General features: G+C 43.3%; 11 protein-coding genes and 1 non-coding gene across 12 annotated transcripts; 4 read left to right on the top strand and 8 right to left on the bottom strand.

Annotated features, from left to right (window-relative positions):
• Positions 1–318: 318 nt before the first annotated feature.
• On the bottom strand, positions 319–702 carry O0I10_001797 (uncharacterized protein; the record flags this gene model as incomplete). Its single annotated transcript, XM_058481888.1, has 1 exon — positions 319–702. One exon carries the CDS (start codon positions 700–702, stop codon positions 319–321), a length of 384 nt encoding a protein of 127 aa, XP_058347019.1.
• A 525-nt stretch (positions 703–1,227) lies between these two features.
• O0I10_001796 (uncharacterized protein) lies at positions 1,228–1,560 on the bottom strand (the record flags this gene model as incomplete). The annotated part of the gene is made up of 1 exon (XM_058481887.1): positions 1,228–1,560. One exon carries the CDS (start codon positions 1,558–1,560, stop codon positions 1,228–1,230), a length of 333 nt encoding a protein of 110 aa, XP_058347018.1.
• Positions 1,561–1,662: 102 nt separating this feature from the next.
• On the bottom strand, positions 1,663–1,878 carry O0I10_001795 (uncharacterized protein; the record flags this gene model as incomplete). The annotated part of the gene is made up of 1 exon (XM_058481886.1): positions 1,663–1,878. The coding sequence occupies one exon, from the start codon at positions 1,876–1,878 to the stop codon at positions 1,663–1,665; it is 216 nt and encodes a 71-aa protein (XP_058347017.1).
• A 749-nt stretch (positions 1,879–2,627) lies between these two features.
• O0I10_001794 lies at positions 2,628–2,699 on the bottom strand. Its single transcript has one exon. It is a non-coding gene; the product is annotated as a tRNA-Met (tRNA).
• A 1,870-nt stretch (positions 2,700–4,569) lies between these two features.
• On the top strand, positions 4,570–7,443 carry O0I10_001793 (uncharacterized protein; the record flags this gene model as incomplete). The annotated part of the gene is made up of 1 exon (XM_058481885.1): positions 4,570–7,443. The coding sequence occupies one exon, from the start codon at positions 4,570–4,572 to the stop codon at positions 7,441–7,443; it is 2,874 nt and encodes a 957-aa protein (XP_058347016.1).
• Positions 7,444–8,257: 814 nt separating this feature from the next.
• On the top strand, positions 8,258–10,086 carry O0I10_001792 (uncharacterized protein; the record flags this gene model as incomplete). The annotated part of the gene is made up of 5 exons (XM_058481884.1): positions 8,258–8,410; positions 8,468–9,258; positions 9,318–9,627; positions 9,688–9,839; positions 9,897–10,086. 5 exons carry the CDS (start codon positions 8,258–8,260, stop codon positions 10,084–10,086), a joined length of 1,596 nt encoding a protein of 531 aa, XP_058347015.1.
• A 108-nt stretch (positions 10,087–10,194) lies between these two features.
• O0I10_001791 (uncharacterized protein) lies at positions 10,195–11,291 on the top strand (the record flags this gene model as incomplete). The annotated part of the gene is made up of 9 exons (XM_058481883.1): positions 10,195–10,221; positions 10,287–10,308; positions 10,373–10,383; positions 10,436–10,497; positions 10,554–10,620; positions 10,672–10,738; positions 10,796–10,849; positions 10,907–11,145; positions 11,214–11,291. 9 exons carry the CDS (start codon positions 10,195–10,197, stop codon positions 11,289–11,291), a joined length of 627 nt encoding a protein of 208 aa, XP_058347014.1.
• Positions 11,292–11,437: 146 nt separating this feature from the next.
• On the bottom strand, positions 11,438–14,555 carry O0I10_001790 (ribosomal RNA large subunit methyltransferase J; the record flags this gene model as incomplete). The annotated part of the gene is made up of 9 exons (XM_058481882.1): positions 11,438–11,722; positions 11,781–12,058; positions 12,122–12,932; positions 13,002–13,541; positions 13,609–13,975; positions 14,037–14,154; positions 14,216–14,262; positions 14,325–14,469; positions 14,522–14,555. The coding sequence occupies 9 exons, from the start codon at positions 14,553–14,555 to the stop codon at positions 11,438–11,440; spliced, it is 2,625 nt and encodes an 874-aa protein (XP_058347013.1).
• A 347-nt stretch (positions 14,556–14,902) lies between these two features.
• O0I10_001789 (uncharacterized protein) lies at positions 14,903–17,612 on the bottom strand (the record flags this gene model as incomplete). The annotated part of the gene is made up of 7 exons (XM_058481881.1): positions 14,903–15,072; positions 15,131–15,242; positions 15,306–16,144; positions 16,204–16,489; positions 16,557–16,855; positions 16,922–17,086; positions 17,156–17,612. The coding sequence occupies 7 exons, from the start codon at positions 17,610–17,612 to the stop codon at positions 14,903–14,905; spliced, it is 2,328 nt and encodes a 775-aa protein (XP_058347012.1).
• A 727-nt stretch (positions 17,613–18,339) lies between these two features.
• On the bottom strand, positions 18,340–18,926 carry O0I10_001788 (60S ribosomal protein L24; the record flags this gene model as incomplete). Its single annotated transcript, XM_058481880.1, has 3 exons — positions 18,340–18,363; positions 18,440–18,706; positions 18,870–18,926. 3 exons carry the CDS (start codon positions 18,924–18,926, stop codon positions 18,340–18,342), a joined length of 348 nt encoding a protein of 115 aa, XP_058347011.1.
• A 361-nt stretch (positions 18,927–19,287) lies between these two features.
• On the bottom strand, positions 19,288–20,139 carry O0I10_001787 (uncharacterized protein; the record flags this gene model as incomplete). The annotated part of the gene is made up of 6 exons (XM_058481879.1): positions 19,288–19,492; positions 19,546–19,643; positions 19,702–19,779; positions 19,845–19,971; positions 20,034–20,071; positions 20,122–20,139. The coding sequence occupies 6 exons, from the start codon at positions 20,137–20,139 to the stop codon at positions 19,288–19,290; spliced, it is 564 nt and encodes a 187-aa protein (XP_058347010.1).
• A 711-nt stretch (positions 20,140–20,850) lies between these two features.
• O0I10_001786 (uncharacterized protein) lies at positions 20,851–21,479 on the top strand (the record flags this gene model as incomplete). Its single annotated transcript, XM_058481878.1, has 2 exons — positions 20,851–21,064; positions 21,124–21,479. 2 exons carry the CDS (start codon positions 20,851–20,853, stop codon positions 21,477–21,479), a joined length of 570 nt encoding a protein of 189 aa, XP_058347009.1.
• Positions 21,480–22,527: the final 1,048 nt, after the last annotated feature.

Below are 22,527 nucleotides of genomic sequence, written 5' to 3'. Positions count from 1 at the left end.
TCGTACTTGATGGTAACCACTCTTGAGGTCGATGCTGAGAAGAATTGCGCACCACCAAGACGTTCGCCAATATCTTTATCAATTCGTGGTAAGGATGGGCATTGAGACGTGTCACTGCATTGAGAGCGATAATCGATACAGAGTCTCATTGAACCATCTTTCTTGCAGGACAAACAGAACCGGTGCACCCTTATGGAGAGTTACTTGGTTCAATCAATCCCCAAATGGTTCAGCCAATTGACGCCGTAATTCATCCAGTTCATAGAGGACTCATCTTGAAAGGATGCCGATTGATGGGTTGAGCATCACCAGTATCAATCACATGCTCATCACGATCTGGAGGTAAGCCTGGTAGTTCGTTTCGGAAGACATCAGCGTATTTTCATGAACCGCTAAAGTATCAAAGGTGTTATCGTATTTGTCGATCTTGTCAGCCGTATAGGAACAAAATACATCTCGCTGATAGCCTTGGTGCGTGACAATCGTTGCATCTCGCGCGATATCAGAGAAGATAAAGCTCAAAATCGAATCTGCCGTTTGCGACTTGAGTCGCGATATGGGTGCGGTTGCCTTGTTTGATCTGCCAGGTGTCGTGTCGCCAACGGAATGGTTGTACATGCTGAACCAATCTCTGCCAAGGATGATGTCAAATTTGGTATCAAACACATACGCCTTCCATGGATGGGTGTAGCCGTCAGCCATTGAAAGATCAAAAGATACGAGTGACTTGATCGCCATAGTATGTCCACCTCAGCTGTTTCAACCTCTCGTCCTTGGACCAAGCGGATGCGTCAGTGTTGCAAATACGTGGTGAATGTAAAGATGTACTAGCATCAGTGAATAGCAAAACAGCAACAGGTAACCATTGCAGACCATTGAATACAAGGGCAAATCAGATTCCTTTATTGCGTTGAGTTCCTTCAAATGATTTGATATCCAAATCTAGCTCAGGTGTCGGGTTGACATTTCAAAATCGTCTTCGGTGAGACCAACATTTACCAGGTACTTGCTGAGTAGTGGTGGTGGTTGCATTCATAGAGTTTGTTGATTGATGTTTGTGCGCGACGATGACTCCTTTACATACGTCGCGCCTTTCTGGGTCTTTTAAATGCTTGTTGCCAGGTCGCGAGAAGCAGGTCGATAACGCCATTCACCAGGTAAGTTGATGGCAAGAACGTTGTAGATGACCAAGGCCTCCACAATTGTAGCAACGAGGTGGTTCTTGATTCATGCGGCGTTGTCACGACGACTGAAGGTTCTTGTGCGCCAATCATTACGTCGATATCTTGTTTGTACAGCATCCAAATCCATGTATTCAACATCCCGAGATGGTTGTCGTGGAGGTTCAAGTCTTGTCATCTTGTCGGCAGCATTTTGGTAAACGACATGGCTCCTTCGTAGGCGGAATGCGATTCTTTCAGCTTGTGCAGTTGTGGTCGGGAATTGGGTGCGTACATAGACTTGAACGTTTTCAGCCAATCCTCGTACAAAACGGTCCAAAGCTTCATCATCAGTCATTGTTGCACTTTCTGAGCCAAAGGGGTTGCGGAAGTCGTTCATTCTCTTCAACGGTGCCAGTTTGTGTCAATGCAGCCAATCGATCACGTGCAGTCTGTTTGGCATTGCGATGTCGAAATTGCATCTAGTACTAGCTTGCAGAAATCAATCCAAGTAAGCCGCATCATGTCCAACAATTTCTCTTGTACGCCACCATGTGTCAGCACTTCCTAGAAAAAGATTGATGGCATATTGGACTCGGTCAACTTCATCCATTCCAGTCACATCAGCATAACGTTGTACAGATCGTAACCAGCTTTCAGCAGCATGGGTTCTTGTTCCATGGTAAGTGTCCGGTTCTCGTAGCTTGGGTCTAAACATTGGGCCTCTTTGGTTCTCCTGGTTCTTGAGCAGTTGGGTCAATGCAGTCAAAATAGCCGCATTCATATCTTGTCCTTGTCCTGTCCTTGTCCTTGTCCGTCAGTGTTGTTCTTGTTCAATGCCTTCCATAATAAACGGTTGTTTCATTTGTGAAACTTGAGATTCGTCGTCAGATAATTCAATAGGTTCCGGGATTGGTTCACGATATTCTTGAAAAGCTCGATTGTTCAAAGGCGATGGATGATTAAAAGTCATCAGCTACCAATTGTGTCGTTATCGTATGGCTGATTAGACCAAAAATAATGATATAACTTTTGGTGTTGCTATGATAAGTGATGATCTTTTATTGCTAAGGATGTTCAATGAGGAAAGAAAGGTTCAGCGCGATCTCTATGAAAGATGTGGAAGATGCTAGTAAAGGGCTTCTAGCAATTGCCAGCATCAAAAGGAAAAGGGTTCTAGAAGGAACGAGCAAAAGCTAGGTCACGTGGTCACATGACCTACGACAATTCGGGTGTATCAAAGTGATACTCAACATCTGTAGCAATATAAATGTACCCAATACCTTTTGTACTCCAACTCTATCATCTTATATATACATGCAATATCCAAAACAATAAAGAACACAAGTCTTTCCAAAAGTATTCAGATACGTGCTATTGCTTTAGTGCTTTGTATAGCTACGTCCCTCTACACGACACGGGAACAAAAAACTACTTCCAACCATCTTATCGATGATACTCGAATCATAGCTGATGGTGGTTTCGATCCACCGGCCTTTGGGTTATGAGCCCAACGCGCTTCCTCTGCGCTAATCAGCTCTGTGATTAATTGGATGTCGAGGTAGCAGGTAGGTTTGAAAATTTCCCAATTTGGAAGGTGGGCCTACGATGATGAAAAAAGTTGCATACACTAGCGGAACAATTGTACAACACGATGATGAAAAAAGGAAGTGGTTTGGGAGGGTCATTGTAGAGAAATTTGAGGTTAAAAGTGTTTGGCAAATTTTATTGGACGGAGTTGAAGTCCATTAGCTGGAGCCTTTAGCTCATTTTGAGTGCTCATCACTAGTGAATTGAATGACTCTGAGTTATAAGAATCCCTAGTTCCTGAGGTAGATGGATCACGCTCGTCGTTTTAGTAGGTATCCCATGTTTCTTTTTGTTTATCATCACCCATTGCTATCACCGCACATAAAAGCATATGACATGCTCATGAGTAATAATGTGGCCATCCTCCACCATCATACATCTCCAGCATTATAGTTGGCCTGCTCAAAGTAGGGCAGATAGATCCATAATCACAACATCAGAAAATAAGCATTTTTTGCTGTTTATGTAATACATATCCATTGGTAATAGTAATTGGATTAATAACGATTGCCATCATCTATCCTTTTTCTACGCTATCTACCATCGCAGTGACATGAAAACTTTCCTCTATCCATTCCCTCCATGTTGCTATAGCATTGCTTGTATAAGATCATCACAATCATAAGCGTCGTAAGAATGAGATATGGGAAAATGGGATCCTTCCACGAACGGCCTAGCTGATACAGCATCCTTGTTGACGTATAAAATCTTGCTCGAGCTCTTTGGAATGATACGTGATTTGGTGTGTAACTTGATGAAGGCATCCTGACATTCACGTCTTCTTGAAGACCTCGAATAATAGCATCCTTTTCACGATCCATGCCATCACCATAATGTCCAAACGCGTTGTCTCGAGTAGCCTCATTTTCAAGTCATCATTTGTAATCCTTCCAGTTGCCAAACAGCGGTACCTTTCACATGTGCACCAGTCTTCACATCCAAGAACCATGGTTGAAGGTTGAAGCTCACTCGAAAATGACGCCAATGATACTCTTGCGCCATCAGTTGATCGTCCTTCCATGTTATCGGTATCAATGACAAGCACGTTTGTTGTTGAAAAAGGGCTCCACAATGTCGTCGACAGCAAAAGATGACTGTCATAGTAGTTTGGGCGCGTTGACGCGCATGCTTTGGAAAACGAATGGCAACAGCTGTTTCTAGTGATTGTGGCAGATGGCATGTGTTGTTGCGATAACCAATGTGAACTCCATTTCGTCACTACGGCGTGAGGGGAAACCGGCAATGTTGCACTCAAGGACTTCGATCGTACAATGTGGGAAGCGTTGAATGGCAAGAGGAAAAGCATAAAGAGAGGGTGGGGGGATGCATGAAATTCAGTGACCATCGGAGAAGCAGGTTCATTACTACCATTGTGTTGGTGCCATCACCTTGTCGACCCTCGAACCATTTATGCAAGCAGGAATAATAAGTCGCCCTCTTCAGGGGTAACTTATTGCAGTAGACAATGTGGCATGCAGATCAATCAACACCAGCTCAAAAGGATGATACCCATAATGATCATTTCAACATTCGAAATCATTGGATCACTCGCTATTAAAGTTCAATCAGTGGTGAATACGTAGGAGCATGGCCTCTTTGTTCGTTGTGTTGTTGTTGTTGGTGATTGTTCGTTTCCTTCTGGGCTCATTGTCCATTTAGTATATCATGGTTGAAAAATACAGGTATCGAGGATGCTTTCTTCTTGCTCCCTTCTTTCACAAGAAATAGCCTTCAACGTCAATTCAAAAGTAAGTTTGATATATGCATAGGTTTTGATCTCTATACTAATGAGCTTAGTTTTCATGAACAAAAGAGGAGCATGGATACAACCATCAAGGAATTTGTGCAGCGAATTATATCAGAAAGGCGTGCAGCAAGGCAACAAAAGCATGTTGGGCCTGAACATGCCGTGTGGAATGTGTTCTCCTCTCAGCATTACACCTTGCTCAACGATTTGATACAATCGCCCTTGACCTTTGCACCTGAAGATCATCCTGATGTATTGGAGCTAGTGGATCCAGCGAGTCAGCATGAAGAACAGCCAACAACATACCTTCGCGTTTGCGCAGCTGATGTCGAAACTATGAGGGCATCCATTGAAAGATATCGCACAATGTACCCAGCTGACAAAAATTGGTGCACTACCGTGATGGAGCATATTACGGCACTTTCCTCCTCCAATGATCCGATTTCGCTTCATTATGGCGGTATGTCATTTAGCTCTACACCTTTGGAAAGGAATCTACAAGATAGCCAGCGTGCAGGTGGTGGTTCCAGGATGCTCAATTGGCTGAAGGCAAACAAAGAGCTGGTGTGGGATGTATATCAAATACAAGGTCTCGATTTTGACGATTCCTTTTCGCTTGTTGAATATGGCTATGTTGAAGATTTCATTATCAAGTCTATTGGGGATACAGCATTGAATGCAGCAAATGGAGGATTTCACGTCGATTACCAGCCATCTATGGCCATTTCCCAGTTTTGGAGAAATACGGCAACAAGCGTTGACTTTGCACGCTACTTGCAACGAACACCCATATCCGATTATATCAAAGATGCTTTGAGAAAGCACTTTGATGACTACAGCAAATTCATTGAAAGGATGACGATGCAAGGAATGACAACAATGGCAGCACCAACCGAGCAATTGGTACAAGCGATGAATGATCAAGCACAATCACCAACAACGATCGATGATACCACAATTTCCGTTATTGTCGGTGAAGACCTACCAACACAATCGCTCAAAACAAAAGTGTTCGGTTACCTTGAATGTGCCGTCTCCTCAAGATCAGCTCGCTTTTTTCGAGACACACTTGAGTTTTTGTCTTCATTATCCGGGGATATTTCAGTAGACCTTCTTTTCCCGGCATTTGTCGATTTGCTAGCTATGCATTGTCGGCAGCCACTTTTTCCATCAATCTTGTTTCTATCACGATATTTGAAAATTGTTCAGCCCGTGGTCATCGTATCAATGTCGCAAATTGTATTCACCCATTTTCATTTGGATACTTTTCGCACTACCTGGTTGGATACAGCATCCACCACAGCATTCTTCCAAGAATATCAATCACCTAATGATTATGGTGGGTTGTCCGAAATTGCGAAAATGGATCCAACACCATGTACAGCATTCTTCAAATCCAGCACTGCTCATTTGACCAACGTCGCTATTGTGGCGTATGGGCCAGGTGACACCGATTATGCATTGCTGTTACCAATAAGGAACCCTGGATCACTTAGCTATGATGCAGCAAAACAAGCCCTGAAAGCCGAAGAAGTCACCTTATCCATTTGTGCGATGCATATCCTTGACAGCCTTGTTCGCAGAAGATTAGCTAATGGCGAAGAGCGACCCACTGATCACGAACGGCTTATTGGTTGGCTTAAGTCTATACAAATGGAATTCGAGGACGTGATTGAAGCAACGGGCATGAAACAGCATCTTCATTCTATCAAGGACAAGATTGTGCGAGCCGAAAAGGAACACATGTCAATGCGTATGATAGCATCAAGCAAGCGGCGTCGAGACGAGATCAATAACAGTGATGAGCGAAAGCTGGTTCGCATCAAGCAACCTTTTATTGGTGACATTCATAGTATGGAAAGGCATCAACAATACGACCAATTGAAGGAGCAAGATTCTTGGAGGAGAGAGCGAGGTTTGGTGTTTTCAAGAGTGCCATGTCCACCAGCCATGATACCATTTTCTAACGAGCATGAAGCGTGGTTCCTGAGCGCAAGGGCTGGTGCTGATATGCAACGTGTTGCTGTTGCAACTGGAAACAATCCAATGAGTGGCTTGAATGAAGACGAAAAAGAAGAGTACTTGAGAAAAAGACGTTTTGGAGTATACGGTGACCGAGCAGATCGTGACAAGAATGCTATCCAGCGACTTGAAGATATGGCCCAAAAGATTGGCAACGTTGATGAATGGCTGACTATTGACAAATTACCTATTCGGGCGACATGTTCGACTTGTGGCCATACCTTCATCAAGCTGCACAACACCACTCATTACTGTGATCAGCTTTCTCGAGAGCTAACCTCGCAAGAACATGGCTTGCAATACTTCAGGTTGATGTATTTACATGATGTTGTGGATGCATGGATGGATACCGACATGGAAGAATTGCTCAAGCTTGATCAACATGATGCAGCAACCATACTAAACAAGCACCATCATCAAGGCAAAGGGGATCGCATACCAGGGTCATTGGGGATGATTTACACGCTTCCGGCACAGCAAATCTCTGACGACTTTATGTTCGCGATGGCGGTTGACAAGGAGATCATTGCAAAAGGGCATGGACTAGGCAATCCACCTAATTCAATTGGCAACGATGCATGGCTTTTTGACCATGTGCAGATCATGACAGCGCTCCAGGATCATTTCAACAAGCACTCTTTCCTACCATTGGCTGAAGTCTCTTGTGGTGTTCCTGATACCTGCAATTACTACAGCATACGAGCACCTTGTCGCAAGCAAAGCATCAACAAGATTCCGCTTCCTGGTGATGTACAACACAAGCACTATCGCAAGAACAGCAAGTGTGCATTTGGTGAAACTTTTACATCATTTGACGACTTGCCTCTTATTGTCAGACGATGGTTATGGATGTCATATGTCAAGGGCAAGATCATCAATGGTAACCCGTTGGATTGGCAAGCTCAAATCCCATTCACCCGTTGAAAGTAGTTTTCGTTTGTCTGCATGATGCATGATGTACTTCTTGCTGGAAATCGTAGTTGCCTCTCAATAAAGATACTCAAGTAATTGTACCCAAAGCTTATCGCATGGTCTATGTATTAATCCTCTTCGCAGCAATGTTGTAATTATAGCTTGTATAATGATCCTCGAAGATGGCAAACATAAGAGTGAGATGAAAAGTAAGCTTGGTAGTATGCTACGCTCTTTATGCTTGTAACTCGTCTTTTTGAGCAATCGTTATACCCTTCACTTTGGAGAAAATACACCCCACTAGGGTATGATCCAAATCCAACAACGCTCTTTTTTGATCACGTGCATCGAAACAATACCACCATTCCACAAAGACAACAAATGTGCATGTAGTAGGGAGATTTATTATATGATCAGACAAAGGCGACTAGTACCAAGGACCATCTCATGAGGTAAATTGAACACAAAGAAGGGGCTATAATTATCATGCAGTCAATGCCATATATGGTCGTGTTTACAATGAATAGAGCTGCCTAATGATAAGACTCTAAAGATTGGGGCGATTATTTTTGGGATAAAGGTCACCCTACATCATCACGTGTTTATGGCTGCTGCATTATTGTTGTCATTTGTGCACATACGGCAACACAATCAATAAGGTGTGCATATCATTTGCAGGCAGTACGTAGCATCTTTGAATAACTCATACACTTCCGATGCATATCCTCCTCCTCCCCAACCCCCTTAACCTCGAACTTTGGTTTAATTGTCATATTTCTTTATTTCTTCCTTCTTTCCCTTTACTTCTTTTCCACCACGCTCTCTAATGTCCTGGCGCCGCCATCTTGCCACTGCCGATCCATTCCACGTCAATGACCATGAGACACAAGATTACGACGACAAGACGAGCAATGAGCTACTAGAGCAAGCACCTGCCACTCGGAAAGAATTATGGGGATACTACTTGTATTATAATGGGGTTGGTAGTAGTAACAGGGATCCAAAGGATGATGATGATTCTTATGCTATGATATAGAACAATGGTTACACAATCTACAGTTACATGCCGACCATTCTTCAATATCTCGCGTATCGCGGTGGATTTGATCCAGAGACACACGGGCCATGCGATGTACAAAACGCCATGAAACCTTGCCATGTACGGTGGCTCAATACCGCCAACGGATTACCTGTATCATCCATGATGCTCTACTTGCAGGCCATTGCCTTTTCGATCCAGTTCCTGTTATTTACCACTTTTGGAAGTTTGGCAGACTATGGTCGATGGAATCGATATATTCTTTTGATCGCCACTGTGATTGCTTGTACAACTCAGATATTACCGATTGCCTTTGTACATGACGATGGATCTCATTGGGGTATCATGATGGCCATCTTTGCCATAGCCTTGATTTCCTATGGCACAACCCTTGTATTTTATGCCGCTGCTTTCCCAACCTTGAGCGACAACTTGCCCATCGTCCGTCAAGCACGCGTCAATCCAAATCTCACATCTCAAGAAAAGGAGGTCGTCGTTGAACAGTGGCGCAATCATGTATCAGCCATCTCGACCACATTTTCCAACGTTGGCTTTGTCTTTTTAACAGCTTTGCTTTCGGGTGTCTCCTTCGTTCGATACAGCGATGGAACCAAGCTCGGTGATCTTCCCGTTTACAACTTTATTTCAACCGTTGTATGTGGAGCATTTTGGGTCCTCAATGCTATTCCTTATTTTGTTTTTCAACCTCGCAAACGATGTGGCCCACCGTTACCTCCAGGAGACAACTATTTAACCATTGGATGGAAATCCATCATTAAGGCATTGAGGTAAGGCGCAATCGATCATGCCAACAAGGAGAGTGTTTTCTTACCAATTTCGAAAATAGAGAGGCACGCAAGTTGCGATACTTGTTCATGTACATCTTTGCTTACTTTATGTTTTCGGATGCTGTATCAACCATCAGCCAAATGACCACTATCATTACGGGTGAGATCACCAGCTTCTCTGCCGTTCAAATCACGTTGCAATCCCTCGTGACAGCCATCACTTCCATCATTGGTTGCTTATTCTTTTTGTGGTTATCCAAACGCTTCCAAGTGAGAACAAAGACCAACTTACTGGTGATTGTCGTGACAACAGCATTGGTGCCTGTGTGGGGTTGTTTTGGTATAAGCATGTCGAACTTTGGTATCAAGGTAAGCAAAGGAATCCCTATCCTACATACAACATGGATCTGATCTTCTTGTTCAATATAGACTCAATGGGAATTGTGGATATTATCAGCATGGTCAGGCTTTTTTACGGCACCCATTTGGGCGTGGCAGCAAACAATGCTCGCAGAGTTAACACCCAAAGGCAAGGAAAACTTATTCTTTGGTTTATTCGGCATCGTGAACAAAGCATCGTCGTAAGTAGACCACTACACACGTATTCTTTTTCAAGTTCGCTAACAATGGTATTCAAGATGGATTGGACCTGTTGTTGTGGGAGCAATATCTCAAGCTACTTCCAATGTGTGGATGGGTTGGCCTTTTGTCCTAGCCTTGTTTGTAGCAGCAACGGCTATCATCTTCATGATCGACGTGGAGGCAGCCAAACGAGAATTAGCAGACTATGTTCAAGATGTTACAGTCGCATCTCCTTGTACCAAATAAAAAATGATTATAGAAGCTGGATCAGCTGACTCTGGAAACGTGCTATGCAGGCCATTTTCATGCTCCGGATGAGAGTGTGTGAGTGAGCTGGATACTGCTTCTTCTTTCATGTCTACTTACAACTATATTATCAAGGTGGGCAACTCATCTTGCTTACACATTGTATTTTCAAAACTAACCATTCGATACGTCACCTCCAGTACATTATCGTAGGCGACTCCGGTAAGATGGCTACTCATTCGGAAAAGAGACATGAAGCTAAACTGGTCTTGTGTTCTTTTATTAGGTGTTGGCAAGGTACACTATTGGACTCTTTTATTATCGCAAAAAAGTGTTAACGACCTTGTAGTCTTGTCTACTGCTACAATTCACTGACAAACGATTCTATTCGGGACGTGAGCTGACGATCGGGTAAAGTTGTTGTTGCTGTTGATAATCCATGCGTTGCCTTCTCACACAAGCGATAGAGTCGAATTTGGTACCAAGTTTATTACTGTCGATGACAAGCAAATCAAGCTTCAAATATGGGATACGGTAAGGAAAGACCCAAACAAGAAAAAGTATCGAGACTTATGGATGGTGTAGGCTGGTCAAGAAAGCTTCAGGAGTATCACCCAAAGTTATTACCGTGGAGCTGCTGGTGCTTTGTTAGGTGAGGTGGAAACAAGTATCCTTGTTGTCTAATTGTTGACTTGTTATGAAATAATAGTATACGACATATCAAGGAGGGAATCTTTTGAGCATATACCTACATGGCTTGCTGGTAAGCAACTTGAGTCATCCATTTACCATCAGCTGAGACCTTTTTTTATCGCTTTAGATGTTCGAAAACACGCCAACCCAAATACTACGATTATGTTGATTGGCAACAAAAGTGATCTCGATCATCGTAAGCGACAAGTGACAACCGAAGAGGCACAGCGGTTCGCAGAAGAAAATGATATCCCACTATTCCTGGAAACATCAGCCAAAAGTGCAGACAATGTGGAAGAGGCCTTTGTAAAGACAGCAGAAAAGGTGTATGAAAAGATACAAGCAGGAGTCTTTGCTAACAATGAGGTAAGGAGGGAGGACATGGATGGGTTCATTGTCATATCCATATCCTAAACGATTTTTTTTTCTGTTAGACATCCGGCATTCGATTGGGATCGGCTCAAAACAGCGCACTTGCTGAAGAATCCCAAGCAAGCTGTTGCTCTACGTAGTTTTATCATTTATCCCCTCTCTTATTCAATACATTCACGAGTATATAAAGATACCAACATTGGATACAAAAAAAACATGCGAGAAAATGAATAATTATGCAAATGGAATTGAGGAAATGCTTCTACTAGACTATACAAGTAATGATCTATTTACGACCCTTTTTCTTTTTCTCTAATCGCTTTTGTGCACGGAGATCCTTCTTCATACGTCGATCCACCATCTTGTAGCGACCCTTGACACCACTAGGTCGTCCCTTGATACCACGGTTGGTTCCCTTGGCAACCACCAATTTGACTTCCTTTTTGGGTTTGCTCTTTGTCGCCCGTGATAACATGCGGTTGATGGATTGTGCTTTCTCTTTTTCGGTCATGTCAGGATTGTCAGCAATATCATTGGCCTTCTTTTGTGCTTTTTGTAATCGTTTCATTGCCTACAAAGAAAGAAAGGAATGAGTTTATGATCAACAAACGGGTTCAAACGTCACTCACCTTGTGCTTTTTCCGTGCTTTAGCTTCGGCAATCTTTTTGATAGGTCGTGCATCCAATGCTTTAATCTTTTCACGCAGCGCCTTGACAGCCTCCTTGGTGACTGGAAGATGAGGTTTGTTGTGTCTGTTTTCATCATCAAGGAACCATGTAGGTAAATCATCCTTGTCTCGGAAACCTTCTTTGGAGAATCCTTGATCAATAAGATCACCCGTGGTCTTTTCTTTGTTGGCAAGTTGACGAGCAAGTGTGATAGCCTCGGCAGTAATTAAACCAGTTTCTAAATAAAAGCATGTAAGTTACCCACACATCATGCATGCATCATGTCATTCATGCTGCTTACCTCTTGCTTTCTTGACAGCCTTGGAATTAGCATCTTCAGTACCATCCCATTCTTCATCATCTGACGGTGCTGAAAACTCATCATCCTTGACAATTTCGAAATCACTCTCATCCTCAGCTTCGCTCTCTTGAGGAGCTTCATCTTCAGCCTTTCGTTTGCGAGATCCAATAGCGTTTTGCATTGCTTCATCGACCAAATCAACTTCCTTTTCATCTTCATCATCTTCCTCTTCATCTTCCTCTTCTTCATCCAAATCCATTCCTTGAAAGACGTCGCTGTCGAAAAACATGGATGCTGCTGTGGTCAATCCGCTGGATGTCTTTTTGGACATGGATTTCTTGTGGCCGAGATCATTCAACAACGAATTTGACTTTTTCTTGGAAAATGAAGGCACATCATCATCGTCGTCAGATGCATCCATACGCTCCAATTCAAGATCAGAATCGCTCTCCTCAGCTTGGTCATCGTCCTCAGCTTGATCATCATCGCTATCAGAGTCTGAATCATCTTCAATGTTCTTGTTTTTGCCATCAAAGCCGTGCCATTCATCGTGCTCTTTCCGTGATTGCTTGGCTCTGAATTTGGGATCACGTTCGGCACGTCGTTCTTTGTATCGTTCGTATTCCTCATCAAGCTGCTTTTCCAATTCCTCCTCATAATCACTGTCGGCCATCATTTCATCGTCATCCATTTCTCGTATCCGTCCTTTGAATACTGATCGATCGAGGCCGCCTCCAACATCCAAATCCGCATCTTCTTCTGCCATTTGATCAGCAGCTGACATGTCACCCGATTGAATCTCATTCAATGCCTGTCATGTATTTTAACTCGTTAGCATCACCCAATAAAGGAAATAAAAAGCCAACAGCAGCAAACTTACGCTATCCTTGTGAATCTTTCGAATGTTGAAAAGTGACTCGCCATCGCCAATGTTTTGTTCAGTGCCGATATCAGAAGGTGTCAACATGTTCATTTGCATTCTGTAAATATTCTTCATCTTCCTCTCGTTGGCTCGGCGTCTCTCACGTTTGCGTCGTGCTTGTTCCTCAGCGCTAAGGTTCTCCAATTCTGCTTGAAGCTTTTCATCCTCATCCATCTCGTCTTCTTCTTGAACTTCCACTTGCTTGGCTTCTTCCTTTTTGTCAAGCTTGTATTCTTCACGGATTTCAGCACGCCATTTCAGCAACGTCTTGAATTCACGCTTGCCAAGCACCTTCAAATCCTCACAATTGATCTTGATATCCTCTGTAGTGGACTCTCGCTTGAGTAGCGCTCTGGAGTCATCTGATTCAAAGACCAATTGATTGCTGGAACCAAGAAAGGCGATAGGATCTTGGGACTTTATGAAATCCATAATGTCTCTCTTTTTGTGCAAAGTGTAATCACCATCATCGTAACCTTCACGTTGACGTCGTTTTTTCTATACATTGGGGAGCTGTGTATGAGTAAAAGTGTTGATGCTTGGTTGTTCACTCTTTTTTTTTTACCTCTGGCTTGAAAATATCATTCATCGTTGCTGCTCGGTTGTTATCCAATTCCTCAAATACTGTCTTTGAATCCAAAAAGCGAGGATCGACCTTCTTTGGAGCAATGTAATCACGGCACACGACAAAGATTTCAGCAGAAACGTTACGTGAAGATGGTGGTTTGGTTGCTTCGACTTTGCGGAAAAGTTGTTGAAACACCCACATGAGCTTGTTGTAATCCTTGGAACGAAACACCTTTGTGACAAAAGTACCACCCCGAGCAAGGAATTCAGTGGCAAGCTTCAAGGACATGAGTACCAGCTCTGATTGTGAATAGGCATCCTGGGTCCATGCGGCACCAACGTTAGGAGCACCATCGTGAAGGACACTATAGATAAAGATTCATTAGCAATTCATATGATGATGGATGATGACTCTATTAAACATACACATCAGCCTTCCATGTCTTCATCTCTTGACGCAAACGAGTTCTGCACTTGTCGGTTAAAATATCTTCTTGGAAGGCAATGACATTGGGTATAGGCTTGATAGGTGCCAAATCCACACCTGTTGAAGAGGTCTCTTGTTAGTAAAAGCCCACTTTTGCAATCTCAACTTTGCTTCTTACCAATGATCAAACTGGACGTCGGCATGTACTTTGTGGCAACTTGAAGCCTATTCGATACCAACATTAGATCGATCGATCTCGGCCTTTCCCTTTTATCAATGACACTTACCAACCACCTGGAGCAGCACACAGATCGATCAGTACACGAGCCTTTTCGAGGAATTCGTATTTCTTGTTGAGCTGAATGAGCTTGAAAGCTGAACGAGCACGGTAGCCTTGTTCCTTGGCCAAGTGATAGTACTTGTCCAAACGTCCTAGTTACCACCATTAGCAATGGATCGTCGCCATGTGAGCCATGCTACCTACCCTTTGACGATTTCTTATCTCTCTTTTTGCCCATGATCGATGGAGGGTTGAAAGTGTAACAAGACGACAACCAAGTATGGAACCAATTCAATCCAACCTAGGAAAGCAGTCAATAATGCAGCCCGAGTGGCTTACTGGCACCTCCGCTCTGACGGTTGCCGTGATACAGTAACTGATCAATTACCCACTACTACTACGAACAATGGTATATAACAATAAAACAACTTCATTGAATATAATGAGAACCAAAGGAAACGTCGAGGAAATGTAATTACAAGAGAACAGAGAAAAGGGTGTTGATAATAGTAATATGAGTTTGTTGGATGCAAGCGTTACGAGAGAGAGGGAGACAATGATGGTGATAAATATGATGTTTTTCTTCTAGCTTTCGCTGGAGATGATGGTTGTATTTCCAGGATGGGGAGATCCTTGTGCACAGTATTCTTCAACATTGACAATAGCAGATTGACCATCACCTGCACATGCCAATTCTTTATTGGTCAACAAGACCTGCCGATAAATGCTTTCAAGAGGTGACATGCCGCGATTTCCTACAACCCAAAAGTAAGCATGATGATGAAATCCAAGGAATGTATATAAAGTTATTACCTAAGATGGCTGCATTGAGCTGTGTTGCAAGCTCATCTCTTCCGGATTTTGCCATCAAGTGAGCAACAGGACTCGAGTTTACGTCAGGATAGGCAAGCAATGAAAATATTTCCTGCGACAACCCTCTTGTGTGAATAAAGGAGATAACGTTGATCATGTCCTATATGATCCTTACCACGAGACGTGTTCGAATCTTGAGTCTATCATCATGTCGATATTCGGCTTGTAATTTTTGTCCATAATCCATAATGTGCTTCATTGAAATGGCTGCATCATCAACACCACTGCTTCCACCTCTTTCATCCGCCTCATCCACCTCGGATAAATCAGGTTCGTCTTGTTCATAGCCACCCAAACTACCAACGCTTAAAAGACTACTGCAAGTGCTGCTCCTTCGAGTGGATGCTCTACGATGGCGTCGATTACTGAAAAGTGGATGTGCATAGTCATCATGCTCTTGCTGCTGCTGTTGCAATGAAGGGTCGTCGCAAGCGGGTGGTGGAGAAACAGAGAATCCAGCGAAATGGCCATTGGTACTATTGGGTGATGCGGATGCTGCTATAGCGGCATAGCTCATACGTCGACGTCCTGGTACTCGAATGGCAGATGCCGTTGCATGGCTTGTAAAACTTCCACTTGTCGAGCGTCGTCTATCACGTGACCAAGGTTGTGTAGTAGTATCCTCAGGTACATCGATGGCAGGAAAGGGATGGTTGCTGTTGTTGTAACGTTGTTGAAGAGGATGATGATTGTCGTCATCGATACAATTGGGTACGTTGAAGCTGGCAATGCTGCTGTTGTTGCTAGTGATACTTGCTTGGTCATTCTCCAAATCATCACGATGAAACAAGATCTTTTCACGTTCGCTGTATTCATGTATCATTTCAATAAACTTTCGGCACTTGAGCTCAAACATAATGTCTTCATTGTCATGTTGTAATACGCCCGGATAGTATTGCTCGGTCAATTGAATGGCTCGATCCACCTTTCCATGGGTCAATGCAGAACGAATGTCTATGCGGAAAAAAAGAGTGAGCATAATAAATCATGCCAATTCGCATGGTCCGATTTACCACTGCGTTGCTGGAGGTCTTTTTCATTGGTATATTGGTCTCTTGCACTCAACAGTGGCAATTCCTTGTCGCATACATGCATGGCGTCTTTGACCATGGCCTTTGCTGTTCCCATATAGCCTTGGTGGACAAGATACGAGAGCACGAGATTATCAGATTTTTCTTCCTTGCGACGACAATAACCCTGTTTCAGGGTATTTTTAGAGGTGCTGTTGGTGTTGAAAGTGGTCATGGTGGTACCCAAGGTTCGTTTGCCAATCTCTTCCCACGCCTTGATCTTTTGGTCCTATATACATAAGAGAAAAACTTAGGCTTTCATACATGATGGATGATAATAGTAGTAGAAGACTTACCTTGATATACTGGTTAATGTCATATAGAAAGGGCTCATTACCAAAGTTGACAGTGATGCTCTCGCCTGGTGTACGTAGTCCAATACACGGATAGTATTCGGCACTTTGGTCAAGACGATTGAAAGCAACACCAAGAAAGGCACCATTCTTTGTATAAAAGGCTGTACCATTGGCAAAGTTGATACCACATCCCACAATGTCGCCAGTAGTAAAACCAGGGCCATATTGAGTACCACGAGTCGATCCAGCGTAGACGTTGCCACTATCACCTTGGTATCCCCATGATTCACCCTGATAACCTAGAGAGAGAAAGAGAAAAAGTAGGTTTAGAAGAATACAATGATAATAAGCTCTTTTTTCTTTACCAGGTACTCGATCGACATGGGATTCAGCTGTAGAGAAGCCAATGGTGATGTATCCATCATTTCCTTTGGATAGGACATGCATTTCATAATAATAGACACCACATTGGGGACGCATGGGAAAGTTGGCACAAATAGCAGCAGCATGCTGTTCATTCTTGCCAGGGCCTGTGATGTATTGAAAAAGTCAACCCACTTGAATGATGATGAGTCGAGTCGGGGAAAAAAAGAACATACCATTGTAACTCAAATCCAATCCGTTTCTACCCACTTCAAGATATCGCGGTTTGGCTTGTCGGTTCCAAAAGGTCGGTAAACGCAAGTCAATATCTTGGACGCAATGTGATAATGAAGGAGGACGACACTCGGGTGACAAGTCGTGTGGACGTGCATGCTGTTGGTGGTGGTGGTGGTGGTGGTGTTGGTCACTTGAACGGCGACATTGTCGAAGGTTGTATTGCTCGAGAACCAAGTCTGCGTAGAGAGTCTGTTTAAGATAGGAGGGATACTTTGGTGGGACGAGTGGTGTTTGTAAAGCTGGTGGGAGTTGATGACAATGTTGGGTTCGTTTTGGGTGGTGTTGTGGAAAGCTTAATGGAATGGGTTGAAGCGGAGGAAAAGCAATCGAGTAAGAAGCAGTGGTGTCAATGTCATGAATAGAAGGTGGACCCAATGGAGACACAGGCGAAGACATGCCTTGGGTTGTTGTTGTATATTGTGTAGAACGAAAAAGAGAAAGAGAGAGAAAGAGAGAAAGAGAGAATGAGTGAGTGAGATGTGTATGTGTATATGCGTGTGTGTGTGTGTGTGTGTGTGTGTGTGTGTGTGTATGTGTGTATGGGTGTGGGTGTGAGAATAAAGCTAAAAAGACAAAGGCGCGTTTAAACACAAAACACACACCAGGTGATAAAAGAATAAAGTAACAATGTGCATAAAGGGAGCTTCTTTCTTTTTTCTTTCTATGCAACTTTGGGTACCCTTGTTTCTTTGCTGTTCTTATATTACAACCTCCTCCTCAACCTCTCTCCCCCCATGCACCATTCTAGTGTTGGTGATGGTGTAACCCTCACGCGACAATGCATGGGCAAACGTGTGTGTAGTTGTGTGATTCGTCAAATCAAGTAAAATCCCATGCAACTCAAACATGGATTCATTTCAATCGTATGATGATGATGATGATGATGAGGATGATGGTAGTGGTGGTGGTAGTGATGGTGACCGGATATCTCCCCGGCTGCACATGGTCCGATAAACATAATCAATCTTTCTGGTGCAACTCTATTGTCGGCATAAAGAATGCCACCCAGTTGTGAACATGATTGTAGGTGCCTTATTACCCGATTAGTCCAACATCATCCCACTTTTGTCATTCCATGGTTACAATATCGATTTTATTGAGAAGATCCAACACGAGAGAGCTTTTATGCCTTCTTGGCAGCAGCAGGCTAGAATGAATAAATCGTACATAAGTAAAAAAAGTGGTCCATTGCCCTACAATTTCGTATTCATCATCATCATTACCTTGGAGGACTTCTTAGCATCCTTGGCAGCTTGACGAGCAGCAGCACGAGCTTCAGGCTTCTCAGTACGCTTGGCACGGATTTCTTCCCAAGAGGCACCAACAACAGCACGCTCGTGCTTGACAGTGCGGCGAGTACGCTTAGCACGGACCTCAACAGAGATACCCTTCTTGTTGACACGACGATAAATTTGGGTCCAGCGGATCTTGCGAGGGCTCAAGCGCTGCAAAAAGTACGACTCGGTCTTACCGTTGATGAAACGGAAGGTCTACAAACGAAATAGAATGAGCCATTGTCTTGTCATTAGGTGTAGGGGTGGTCAAGGCGTCTCTTTTATCTATCACTTACTCTATAAAATAAACAATGAGTATATTACATTATAGTCATGTCTACTTGTATTTACCTGCTATCGCTGCGAACAAAGACCTTACCCTTGGCAGGGTAAATCTTGTAGCCGGAGAAGGAGCAAATCTCGAGCCTAAATGCATCCATCCATCAATACATCGTATTCATCCATCGTATTCCATTCATCCATCTATCATCCATCGTCTCTTTTTGATGCTGCTTATCATCCTACGATACCTACTTCATCTTTCAAATGAACAAAAGTGAGAGGGCGGGCATGAGCTCGGTTGCACCGCGACAAGTCAGGCCGCTGCTGCCCCTCGCGCCCGCTCAAAGTCAGTCAAGTGGCGCAGCAGCTTCTCTCCCCACCAAATGAATCCATACTATCAATAAATTGCCATGGCTTTTGATCATTGAAGCTTATCCTGTAATACTCATATACTCAATGCCATCCTCTAAAGGCAACCATCAAAGTCATGCTTTATTCTTCCATCGGCATTGTCATTAATAAGGCCTATATCTTTTTGACATAGAATGTGACCTTTGGGTATCCAAACGATGACGATTACTATCTTGTGGTGAGCGAGCATCTCTTGATGTTTTCGATACGTTTTGTATTGCTGTTGATGCCTCATGCGACTCTTGATTCGTGGATTTCTTTTGTAGCGTGGCAAGCTTCCGTTCAATAGCATTGATTTTTGCATCCGTGCTATATTGTCATTGATTACTTAACCAGCCTAGATGCATCATCCCAATCCATACCTTGCATTGGCCATCTTTTGTGCTCTTAAATTGGTCACGGCATTGGGTCGATTGGATCTACCGGATGATTGGCCTTTGGATTCTCCTTCTTGCTCATGCTAAGGCAGGCACCGTTAAACAGCCGAATGTCACGTGCACACAATGCAAGAAACTTACTGCGAATGCAAAGGAGACAACAAGGGGTCTTCCCTTGATCACTTTACGATGTAATGCTTCGATGGCATTGATAGCCTGCTACAATAACACAAAGTATCATTCAACATCATGTATGGGATGGGACTTTGGGTGCATTAGTTTACCTGTCTTGTATCATATTCGAGAAAACAATATCCCCTTGGTAGACCTTTCTTGGGACCAGTCCAATGGAACAAGTAGTCTAGGAACGTAATCTTGCCGTAGGGTTCAAATAGCTTGACGATTGCGTATCTTTAGTCTAGTCAGTCGTCGTCGTCATGATCAAGAGCGTGCAATGCAGACAATAAACGTACTCGTCTACAGCTGGATCGAGGTTTCCAATATATAGTTTCTATAGCGATGGGTTACGAATTGCCAAGCAATAAAGGTCTAGGGAATTACCTTCGCATTGGTTGCCATGGAAGTATCTTGAACAACCCAACTCCTGCCTGTTGTTAGGATCTGCGCTGGTGGTGTGAGATTAACAGCCAATGAAAATGCGGGTGCAATTCATGCAGGATGCACATCAAATCATACGCACTGATTATTGATTCCTCTCATACAAGCCGCATTGAACTGCTTGCTATTCAACGATCATCATAGCCTTGGTTGCATAGCAACGACTAGTACTTTCGGGATCAACCAGCAGCTGTCAATTTGTGTTGTCTACTAAAGAAATCTGCTTGTTGATTCCAAAAGTGTATAATGCAAACATAGCCGGATAGATAGTTACCGGTGATGCCAATCGCTACAGTGTCATGATATGACTATGGACATCTCTTATGCAACAACGCCGAGTGCGTTCTTTTGACTAAAGTGATCATGGGTTTTGCACCAATTTTGTTGGCTATGATGGCTCATGTTTAGCATATACTTCACATTGATCGCTCCCAATTTGCATAAAAAGGTCATGTATGACATAGCAACAATTGTTTATGTGATTGTCAACTTGCTCATAGTAGTTTAATTGCAAATCGCATCTGATTGTTGCCAGGCTCTTTATCATTGGGTAATCCAAAAACAGGGTCAACAGCGCAATTGATTTGACGGCGTTGTCATTGGACGCTATTTTGACGGACAACAAAAGAAGCTACCGACACTCTTCCTATCCTCTGTACCCTCTTTTTTACAATGCACATTGAGATCTCACAAGCTATTGACTTTCTTGGGCGACTTTTACAAGCGCGATTGGAGGAGGAAAAACTCTCCCTTCTCAAGCACGAATTGGCAGGGATCCTCAAAGTACGGTTTGCCAATCATTGGGATCCACAGCAACCTTCTCGAGGCAATGGGTTTCGGTCTATTTCGAATCTCAATGGACAACTTGATCCTGTTCTTGCCTATGGTAAAGGAATGAAAAACAACCAAAGAGTGTGGATGGCTGATAGCGTTGTATATGAATAGCTGCCAAAAAAGCAGGTGTATCAGCCCAAGTGATCCATATGGGTCTCCCTCGAGATTTCGTACTATGGATTGATCCATTTTCAGTCGCTTATCGAGTAAGCGATCACGGCAATATTATGACACTTTATGAAGATCGATCTAGAGGACGCATCACTCTCAAGGTGGATCCAAATACTTTGCCAAAGAGTCCTGCATTGAGCCCACATTTACGAGCAACGTCGTCATCGGCTGTACGCATCTCACCACCATCAAGCCCTCACAACATGCAACGTATAGCCACTCCATCATCATTATCATCTTCACCACTCGCACGACATGCTAGAAAACAAGAAGATCAAGCTGTGATGGCAAATTAATAAGAGACCTTTCTTTTTTCATCTATCCACCCACACACCCTCCCCCCAACTACCCGCATCCAATTGTCATCACTCTCTTCTCACCTTTTACCACAGACAATATTTTGTCCTTGTTTATTTGCAATCCACATAATCACCTTGTATCATAATCATTGCTAGATTCTATTACAAATAACAACTTGTTACATATTTCTATCGGACGGCTGGAAGCATTCTTTTGTGGATGGGTAATGGTGATGATGCTGTTTTACGCTTGGTGCTTGTAAGAGTGAGATCGCACGTGCCATTGAGGCGATCACGTGGTCTACAGATGAGCGTGCGTGTGATCTCTAGCTATGGTATTGAAGCAACAAAAGATTCATGAATAGGCGTTTCCCACGCTTTGACAGTGGAACAACGACGACATTTTTGACGTGAGCACGTCATCGACATGTAGACACACACACACACACCATTGCTCGTGCCATTCTTCTTCGTCGACACACAGCCATCCGTATATCCCTTTTTGTGGATAGGAGTATAAGCGGGGAAGCAATCGATCCTGTGGCTATATCATGAATGTCATGCATCATCACATGCACAAGTTCCGATATCAAATTTGAAGACGAGTGGGCTTTTGGTGTGCACTTGGGTTGTTATAAGTTGACAGCACATGAATGAATCATCAGCATTGCTTGCATTCTGCTGACTGATAATCTGCTACATGAGATTCATTCATCATGATGTATTATTTTTATCATAGATGGACATCCCAAAATGGTTCATGGAAGGAGCGGGACGAATAAATTTCATCTGAAGAAAGCCTTGTCCTTTGCAAACCTTATTCCAAAAATCCCTAGATGCACCCGTCTGGAAATGCCGGGTACGAAAACAATAGCGGCAATTTTTCTTATTGGCAGGTGCTGAGTAAGAGGTCCCCCTTTTCCTCGCTCATTCATTCTAGAGTATTTGTGACTCATCTTACCCCGCGGAACGGTTTGAGTCTCCATACGCCGATCGAGCCGAGGAACCCGCCATTTCCCAGATTAGAACAGACTTGAGGATTTGG

This window comes from Lichtheimia ornata (assembly GCF_029851405.1).
Source record: "Lichtheimia ornata isolate CBS 291.66 chromosome Unknown scaffold00005, whole genome shotgun sequence".
NCBI lineage: Eukaryota > Fungi > Mucoromycota > Mucoromycetes > Mucorales > Lichtheimiaceae > Lichtheimia > Lichtheimia ornata.
Note: the sequence above shows the minus strand (reverse complement) of the source record. Positions and strands in the feature narration are given on the sequence as shown.